This window comes from Catharus ustulatus, chromosome 21, assembly GCF_009819885.2.
Source record: "Catharus ustulatus isolate bCatUst1 chromosome 21, bCatUst1.pri.v2, whole genome shotgun sequence".
Classification (NCBI taxonomy): Eukaryota; Metazoa; Chordata; class Aves; order Passeriformes; family Turdidae; genus Catharus; species Catharus ustulatus.
In genome coordinates, this window is record NC_046241.1 from 8,936,195 (window position 1) to 8,945,896 (window position 9,702).

The following is a 9,702-nucleotide window of genomic DNA, read 5'->3' on the forward strand; positions in this document are numbered from 1 at the left end:
ATTATTTTACAAGTTTATTTTCACAAGCAGGGAGGATCGATTGCATTTAAAATTTAAGGGCCAGACTCAATCCTAAATCTCCTTTAAGGAAAAGGAAAGAATTAATTCCTTCATTTGTTTTATTTCTTGCTCAGCAAAACCCAAGGGAGTTTAAGATGCTGCTGGTTTTGAATGGTGCTTTTGGATATGACTGGAAGGCAGCAGTGAATGTTTGAAAAGCACCACGTTAACACTTGATTATCTTTAAGCCCTGAAGAATTATGGATGTCTACATGGCTGTGGGATTGCTGGGGAAGTAATTGTTTCTGGGTCACCCAAGGAAACTTGTTAACTATTTTTCTGGATGTTCTCTTCAGCATATGGATTTTTATTTACTGATTTCTGCTGGGGACCCAATAGTGCTCAGTGCCAGACATTTATAAAGCTTACAATCCCCATTTCAAATAAAAAGTGGCCAAAATGGTCAGTTAGGCTGTGGAAAATATATTTTTCAGAGATGGAGAGAAAGAGACAGGAGGAGAGTCTTGCAATGAGTTCATTCCCACAGAGCTACGTGGACATGGTTATTTTTTGTAAAACAGGTGTGGAAAGGTTAAAGACCAAATATGGGTGTGATTTTTCTGAGGTTCAGGTATTTTATAGGGCTGGAAACACCTTACAGCCTCCTTCACATGAACCTGTAAATGAGAAGCTCTCCATAAAACCTTGCTTACGCCTGCAGAAGTGAAATGTTTAGCTCTCCACAAGTAATAGTATTGAAAGCTTTCCTAGGCAGGGGTCAGGCCCGTTTTATTGTAAGTGCAGATCCATTCAAAGTGCAAAAGGACTGAGCTAAAGGACATCTCCATATTACAGGGCTGTTACTCCAGCTCCAGCCTAAACGAGGCTGAAGGCAGCAGGGCTGGAGGTCGCTGCCCCAGGGGAAAGATCACACTCACAAAATGACTCAAAAATGGGGAGGGAAAATCTCTGCAGGTTTGACACCTCTGCTCATCTCGGGCTGAAATGACATTGACTCCATGGACTGACACTGAAGCCATTCATCCACACAAGGGCTGTCCATGAAGGGCATTTGCTGGCAAAAATTCCCCTCTAAATGGGAAAAAAAAAAAGTTTCTGTTATAAAATGATTGTGACTACTCAGCTGTGAGTTTTTTGCCCTGAGCCTCGAAGGCATTTCCTGCATCCCTGCCTCAGCACACCACCTTAGTGGCCCTCCACGTGCAGCACCACAGCAATTCATCATTACCCAGTCTCCAAATTATTCTAGTGTTGATTAAATTAGTAAATGCAATCACAATCTGAAGCAAGTTAATTGAGAGAATTTATTTGGCCCTGACAGTTTTATGCATGTTTGATTAAGTATTATAAGGTTTGTTTTTGATTTTGCATAATTTAACTTTAAATCCTGCACTGAGTGGGGGAGGGAGCATCAACTATTAATGACCAAAATAAACTCTTTTAAGATGCATATATTTATGATTTATTTCTAAAGGCAGTATCTTCCAGATTTTTTTTGTTCTGTTGCCAAAGTGACAAATATGTTTAAAGCAATATTTTGAGCCGGCCGCTTCTCGCTATAAATCTTGCGAAATGTGTACAATTCATTAAAAGTTTTGAAAGAAGTACAAGTTAGCATTTATATTGCAACAAGTGACATATAAATGTGTATGTTTGTCTTCAGAGCGGGCCATAAAATATCCGAGGCCCCGCCAGCGGCGCTGACGGGGACTAATGGCCCACTCTCAGGGCTGATGATGAGTTTCATCACAAATCTTAAACGCTGTCACCACAAAACTGTTCAATCAACAGGAATATGAGTTGTGTCTTTAGTAAAATTAGCACGGGGAAGAAATACAGCCCCGAGGGCTGTGGGCGGGTTCCCTGCGGGCTCTGCTCGGAGCCCTCCTTCAGGATCTGATCTCTCTGAATGTCAAAGCTTGGATTCATGCCTGACCCCAGGGCACTTGGTTGTTTATGGAGCCCCACGTGCATTCCAGCAGCACAGGGGTCAAAATGGGCCAGGCAGGGAATGGAACGGGGCTGTCCTGGTTTGTGTCACAGAATCACGGAATGGTTTGGGTTGGAAGGGATTTTAAAACTCCTGCCAGGGGCAGGGACATCTTCCACTAGACCAGGCCAATGTGGCCTTGAGCTGAAGGTCACCCTGACCTAAAAAACTAAAAGGGTCAGCCTTGGCACTGGTGCACACACGTGTTTGGGTCGTGGGGTCACTCCATGAGGGGTTTTCTGGGATTCTGGGACACCAGGAGCCCCCACTGCCACACTTCCACTCAGCAACATCCTTGTGATTCCCCAAGGCAGAACTGCAAAGACAAAGCGCCTTCATAATTCTGTTGTTCGGGCTGAAATTCCCATCTCTGAGTGACAGCTCCAGTCCCAAAGAACGGCAGAGGGAAATAAATGGAATGTGGGAGGCTCTCCTGCTTATCCAAACAAACAGATGTTCCCAGTTCCATGCTACTGGGGAGATGTCTCAGCTCTGCACACCCTCTTCTCCCTCCCAGCAGGAGGTATGTGGGGGACCAATTTCCCAGGAGAACTCCCCGATTGACGCCTTATCCAGAATTCCCTCTGGTGTTTGAGGCTCAAACTGCTCTGCAGGGCAGGGGAAGGGGAGGAACCGGCTCAGCAGGAGCTCCAGGAGGCACCGGGACACCAGGAGGGTTTGGCCTGAGCAGAGCAGCAGCTCTGAGAGGTGACAGATGGCCTGAGTTATTATTATTTAATGTTCTTCCACCGTGGCACTGCCCAGACAGAAAGCGGGGCAGGGAGCCAATGTCAAAGTTGTGTATTCTTTCCGTTACGGAGAAGAATTCCTAATTAAATCCAAGAGGAAACAGCGGGGAGGAAGTTGTTTTCCTTCCCTTTATATTGTTTTGAATTTTTCTCCACCTGCTTGCTTTTTCAGGAACTTTTTGGGTCTTTTGAGGATTCTCTGGACAACCGTTGGCTGCCGGTCCAGTTACGCTGGACACGGCACTTCAGCCACGGTGTGACCCCCGGTGTGACCCCAGGAGTGACCTCCGGTGTGACCCCCGGTGTGACCCTCGGTGTGACCCTCGGAATGACCCCAAGAGTGACCTCTGGTGTGACTCGGGGTATGACCTCCGGTGTCACACCCCAGGAGTGATCCCCGGTGTGACTCTGGGTGTGACCTCCGTTGTCACCCCCTAGGAGTGACTCTAGGTGTGACCCCCGGTGTGACCTCCCGAGGAGTGACCCCAGGTGTGTGTCCTCCAGTGTCACCCTCAGGAGTGACCCCCGGTATGACCCTCAATGTGACCCCAGCAGTGACCCCCGGTGTGACCCCCGGTGTGACCCTCGATGTGACCCCAGGAATATCCCCGCAGTGACCCTGGGTGTGACCCCCGCAGTGACCAGGCCGGGGCGCCCCCGTTACCAGGGCAACGCGTCCCCGCCATTTCCGGCCGGGGCGGCGTGGCGCGATGACGCCACCACCGCGCGCCACCGCTCCCCGCCCGCCACCGCCGCCGGAACCGGAGGAACCGGAGCTGCCCCCGCACATGCGCAGAGCGGGCGCCCGGCGGCCCGGGCCTCGCTCCGCCCGGGCCCGGCGCGGCCATGGGCACCACGGTGAGTGCGGGGCACGGCCCGGCGGGCGGCGGGGCCCGGGCCTCGCCCTGCGGCGGCGGCAGCTCCGCCCCGGGGCCCGGCAGCGCTCGGTCCGTGCCCGCCAGGCCCGGCGGTCCCTGTGCCCGGGGTGAGGCGCGGCCGTGCGGGGCTGCCGGGGAAGGCCAGGCCGAGCTCGCTCCCGCCGCTCCTTCCCCGGGCGGCCGCGGTTCCGTTGGGGATCGGGGCGATGTTGGAGGAGTTGGCGTTTCCCGTCCTCACGGCGCTCATCCCTCGGCTCTAACCTTTATTTGTCATTGTCCCCCACCGTGTGCGGCCCCTCCCGGAGCACCCGGGGCCCGCCGAGGGTCCCGCCGGCTCCTCCTCCGGCAATGGGAGTGCCCCGAGCCTGGGCAGATCCTGCCGGGAATGCCCGAGGGATGCGGAGTTCCCGCACCTTGCTCCTTGTGAGAGGAGAGGCAGTGAGATCTCGCCTAAAGGAAGAGTTATTCGCGTGTTTATCGCCCTGGGGAGGCCGCTCCGGTGGTGTTGGGGGTGACAGCGGCCTGGAGGTGCCTCGAGGTGGAATCCTCTGAGCTGTGGAGTGATGCCCCGAAAAGAACGAGTTGGCCCCCAAAAGGATGGAGTGGGTGCCCAAAGTGTTTGTGGGCATCACAAAATACAGACTGAGGAATAATCACAGAACCAAGGGAGGGTTTGGGTTGGAAGGGACTTCATCCCATCCCACTTTCCACTATCCCAGGGCTCCAAGCCCTGTCCAGCCTGTCTTGGACACTTCCAGGGATCCAGGGACACCCACAGCCTCTCTGGGCACACTGTGCCAGGGCCTGCCCACCCTCCCAGGGAAGGATCTGCTATTCCATACTCAGTTTGGAAAGTCTGTGCTCCCTGCATCGTGTTTCATGTGCCACAGAACTGTCTGTGGCAGGAGAAGGTGACCAGCACGAGTCTGTTGTGATTTTCTGTCCTGGCACTGATTCTTCCCAGCACTGATCAGGAAGCTGGAACCCATATATTGCTGAGTGTTGGATTCTTTTTAGAGTCTTGTGGGCTTAAAAATTCATGCTTGAGGAGAGGCCTGGTAATTACGAGCATTTTAATGCACAAAATGAGCTAATTGAAAATTATTGTGTCATTTTGTCTTTTAGGTCAGTTCCTGTGCAGAGAGTTGTGAGTTTGTCAAGCACCTCAGCAGTTTCTGTCGCTCTTCCTAGAAGGTATCACAGGAAAACTTCACTCTTTTGTTCCAAGAATTCAGAAAGGCAGCGGAGCCCCGACCTGCTGAGTGGATGGCAGTGCCCTTAAAATGTAATAATTCAGAGTTTATTTTGTCCTCCCCTCCTTGCAGTGTTGATATTTGAGTTCATCCAAAGAGCATGAGTGCAAGAGTTTGCTGAAAAACTTTTGTGTCCTGGTGAAGGAAGGTGCAAGGAGAGGCTGCATCGTCAGGAATTGAATGCTCTGAATCCCCAGCATGTGATTTTTGACCTGTCTTGCTTTAGTCTTCCAAAAATATCTCTGGGAGCAAGTGCTGAGCGGTTCAGAGCCATCATGTGGGAAGTGTGTGGGGTCACATGCTGCAGGCACAGAACTGGGTTGGGTTTAGGCAGTGCTGTTCATGTCTGAGCAATTCCTGTGCCTTGCAAAAGCCACATTTCTGATTGGCATTTCCTGGCCCCAGACAGGAAATAGGGCAAGAGGCACCTAAAATTATGAGAATCCTTAGTGTCCTGAATTCCTTTAATCATTATTTAGCCCTTACTCCTTCTTTGGTAGTCCCTGATCCATGTAGAGCCAATGCTGCCTCACATTTCTGTAAGGAATTACAGAATTCCAAAAGGAATTGGAATGTGGGGCTGAGCAGGAGAGATCAGAAGTGGAATTTCCATTTCCATGGAATTTGAGGCAGGAAGCAAGGCAGAGACTTCCCCACTGATACATATTGTATCAGAGAAGGATTTTGATATCAAAAATACAATTTCCTGCAGCTTTATCATTTGCTCTGTGGTTAGTTCTGTTAGTAGTAAAACTAAAGGACTCTTGAAGTAACTCTTGAATTAGTTTTAATTTTAAGAATGGTCAGATTTTTGATTCAACAAAGGAAGGATCTGCCTGGATCTGAGCACTTGGGTGTGCAAGGAGTCTGGGGAGGTCCCTGTTGTTTTGCAGCATTATCTGATGAGTGCATTGTCATTTCATAATTCCCGGAATTTGGCCCATCAGGAGCCTGGGGTGAAGCAGAGAGCAGCTCAGAGGCTCCTGCTCATCACTCACACGACAACAATGGGTGTGTGGAAGGATGTTAAGATTATAAATCCTAAACACTGCAGAAGATCAAGATAATTTCACTTATCTCTGCAGGTCCCCAAGGGGAGAAATAAACTGGTGGGTGCCTTTGAAATGCTGCCTGGCCTTGCCTTGCAGTGACAGTGAGAGCCCCAGGCTGGCCTGAGCCAGGGGAGGTGCATCCTGTGGAGTGTGAAAAACATGATTGCCTCATTGTTCTTCCAAGACCTGCCATTATTTTCAGTTTGTTTATCTGGTGAAGCTTTGCCAAGTTTGGAAATGAGCACAAATCTGGAATCCACTTGTGAAAGTTCTTTGAGAACTCTTTTTTTTTTTTGCTTTTAAAGGAAATATGACCCAGTGCAAACACATACATTAATATTACTGCTCTCACACGAATATTATTGCTCAGGTGGGTGGGCTCCTGCAGGGTGGCTTAGATGAGCAAAGATTTATGAATTAGCCAGGATGATTTCAGACCAAACTTCTTTGCTGTTAACACTCGATAAAGTTTATAACAGGTGCTGGCTGGGGAATTTATTTAGAATGTGGCGTGGAAATAGAACGAGTTTGTGTGGGGGATAAGAAGTGAAGAGGCAAAGGGAAGAAGGGAAGGTTTGAGGGAAGAAGGGAAGGTTTGAGGGAAGAAGGGAAGGTTTGAGGGAAGAAGGGAAGGTTTGAGGGAGGAAGGGAAGGTCTGAGGGAGGAAGGGAAGGTTTGAGGGAAGAAGTTGAGGTTTGAGGGAAGAAGGGAAGGTCTGAGGGAAGAAGGGAAGGTTTGAGGGAAGAAGGGAAGGTTTAAGGGAAGAAGGGAAGGTTTGAGGAAAGAAGGGAAGGTCTGAGGAGAGAAGGGAAGGTGTGAGGGAAGAAGGGAAGGTCTGAGGGAAGAAGTTGAGGTTTGGAAAGCAACCATAAGCGAGCGCTGATGCTGAAATCAGCCAGGATAATTTGCTCTGTTCAGAAACTTCAGGAGAACTGAAACTTTCTATTGCCTATGTTATTTAGGGAAAATCTCTTGCCTGTTTTATTTACCAACACCAAACCCCAGTGTGCTCACTGTGCCTCCCTACAGGTGTCTCCCTCCTCGGACACCCCGCCCAGCCTTAGCTGTGCCAGCTCGGCCGTGTCGCGCTGCCACCTGATATGTGCGGTGCTGGTGGCCTGGGGCGGGCTGCGCGGGGCGGGGCCCGATGCCGGTGATCCCCATTCCCCGGCGGGTGCGCTCGTTCCACGGCCCGCACACCACCTGCCTGCACTCCGCCTGCGGCCCCGTGCGCACCACGCACCTGGTGCGCACCAAGTACAACAACTTCGACATCTATCTCAAATCGCGCTGGATGTACGGCTTCATCCGCTTCCTGCTCTACTTCAGCTGCAGCCTCTTCACCTCCATCCTCTGGGTGGCTCTGTCGATCTTGTTTTGCCTTCAGTACCTCGGCATCCGCATCTTCCTGCGCTTCCAGTACAAACTGTCCATCATCCTGCTGCTGCTGGGGCGGAGGCGCGTGGACTTCAGCCTGATGAATGAACTGCTCATCTACGGGATCCATGTCACCATGCTGCTGGTGGGGGGGCTGGGCTGGTGTTTCATGGTCTTTGTGGATATGTAAATAAAACCAAGCATGTGGGATCAGGAGGTGACTTTTCTTCTACCTCCCCACCCCCGAATATGTCCATATCCTCTTTTTTTTTTTAATTTATTTCTCAGTGCTAATTTTTGTGGATAAATGAACGTGCTTGTCTCTGGAGTTTGTATCTCTTTGAAGGTCAAGGTGCCATTTTGGTTAGCAAATCTAACACTGGATTGAGTGTTTTATTCTTTGCACAGTGCTGGTTAGTACAAGTTTCTTTTAATCCATAAGAGCTCATTTTGCTGCTGTTCCTGTATTCCTATGGCCATGAAAAAGGCAGTGATTTATCTGGAGGACAGAAGCCAGATCACTTTGCACTCCACACTCTTAATCCATCTTCACCATTTTCCTAAAAATGTTCCTTAATGTCTCAGGCATGTAATAAGTATCTTTCTTGTAGGTTTTTATTTTGTATACTCCCAATAAGAATCTGGGCCCAAAATTCAACTAACTGTAGGGCTTTGGGGTTTTGTTTTTTTTCTTTTCCTCTTTTATTTCTAGATTTATGCAAGACATACATTTACCCCACTCTCCTGTTTTCGTCCACTTTAAGGTGATTATGTAGCTTTGAGTGGCTTTGTCCTTTTCAGGCATTTAGTGCTGAGTAATTGAGTCTTTCCCTTAGAGCACAAATCCACAGGAGGGATGGGAGCAGGCCTTACCATCATGTGCTCCTGAAATTCCCAGTCACGGCAAATATGTTCTCATTTTGCAGTGATTAAGGGGGACCCATTGCAACGATCCTCAGTGTTCAGATCCTGGCATTTGCTTCTGCTTTTCCCTCAATTGATTCGTTCCAGCTTTCTCACAGAGATTCCTCTGTCTCAGGGAGCACAATGAGGTGAGACTGTCTTACCTAGGAGAGATTAGGAGCTGAGTGCAGTCTGAGCTGGCAATAATTGTTCCCTGAAACGACACAGATTGTTCTACCTCTGCAGCAGGGAGAGGGAGGGTCACTGCACAGCTTTACCAGCAGCACAAAATAACAGTTGAATTTTCAGCTCAGTTCTGCTGGTCCTGATCTAAGATGTCACTGTGCAGTCAGTCAAGGAACTCTATTTATGGAGCCCAGAAACTGCCCTAAAGTTTATTTTTATTCTGCTTTTGTTTGTTTGTTTTGCCTTATGATGGAATATTGCCTTTTTCCCTGCATTCTTTAAGGGACTGTTTATTGTTGGTGAAAATTATGCAGAACCTTTTTGCCTCCCTGCACAAAATCTTTGGGGTCCATGACAGGGAAATAAGAGTGAAATTATGTGTCTGGATTTTATCTCTCCTTGGTCAGAGCTGTGATTTCCAAAGATCCTTCCCTTTTTAACTTGTGAGTGGTGCAGTCTTTTGCTGACATACCTTGGTTTGGAGGCTTGTGGATAGAAAACAGAGAGGTTTCTGTGTGGAGCCCGAAATTCTGTCTTTATGGAGTGTTAGAGATAATGCAGCTGAAGAGCAGAGCTGAATAAATAATGGCCACGGTGGTGTGAACTTTAGATTAGCCCCAAGAGAACCAAAGGCTCTTTCTGCAGCAGAGATGGAGCATCAGCATCTGTCACAAACTGGTGTCTGGAGCTTCTCTCCCAACAGAGCTCCCCACAGCCTTTTCTGGGATTGTTCTGTGGACCCCAGGTCCTGGATGTCCTGTAGGTCTGAGCTGCAGCTTGCTCTGTGTGCTGAGAGCTCCCAGTAATCCCCAGTACAATAATCTCCAGCACAGCTGCCAGCCCCGAGCATTGCAGGGTGGGGAGGATCTCAGAATTCCTGCAGAAAACCTGTCAGACTCACACAAACAGCCCTGGTGTGGCTGGGACAGCAGTGGGACCTTGGGAGTGACCAAACTTCAGCACTCCTTGGGTTAAAAAAAGGTGATTTGTGGTGATTTATGCTCCTCATGATGGACACACTCACCTGCTCCGCCAAACCTGTGCTGGTTTGGTTCTGGCTCCGGAGGAAATAAAGGTCTGGGCTGTGGGCAGGTCGTGAACTTCTCTGGTTTCACGGTGTTCTTTGAAAACCCCCACAGGAACAGGGTGACACAGGCGGCTTTGATGTGTGCGAGCCTGTAAAGCAGAGCAGCGATCATGCGATTAACACATGAATAGCAGGTGGTTCTTCCAGCGCTAATTTGGTCAAGGAACAAAGGAGCTCGTGGGTACAAGGAGTCTCACAACCTTTTT

General features: G+C 49.4%; 1 protein-coding gene across 1 annotated transcript; it reads left to right on the forward strand.

The window, feature by feature from the left end:
- Positions 1–3,526: 3,526 nt before the first annotated feature.
- On the forward strand, positions 3,527–7,534 carry TMEM250 (transmembrane protein 250). The gene is made up of 3 exons (XM_033077896.2): positions 3,527–3,618; positions 4,764–4,923; positions 6,973–7,534. Exon 3 carries the CDS (start codon positions 7,091–7,093, stop codon positions 7,508–7,510), a length of 420 nt encoding a protein of 139 aa, XP_032933787.1. The 5' UTR covers positions 3,527–3,618; positions 4,764–4,923; positions 6,973–7,090; the 3' UTR covers positions 7,511–7,534.
- Positions 7,535–9,702: the final 2,168 nt, after the last annotated feature.

What these genes read in the sequence shown, in the direction of transcription:
- TMEM250 (XM_033077896.2), top strand. Translation starts at nt 7,091, where the DNA reads ATGCCGGTGATCCCCATTCCCCGGCGGGTGCGCTCGTTCCACGGCCCG.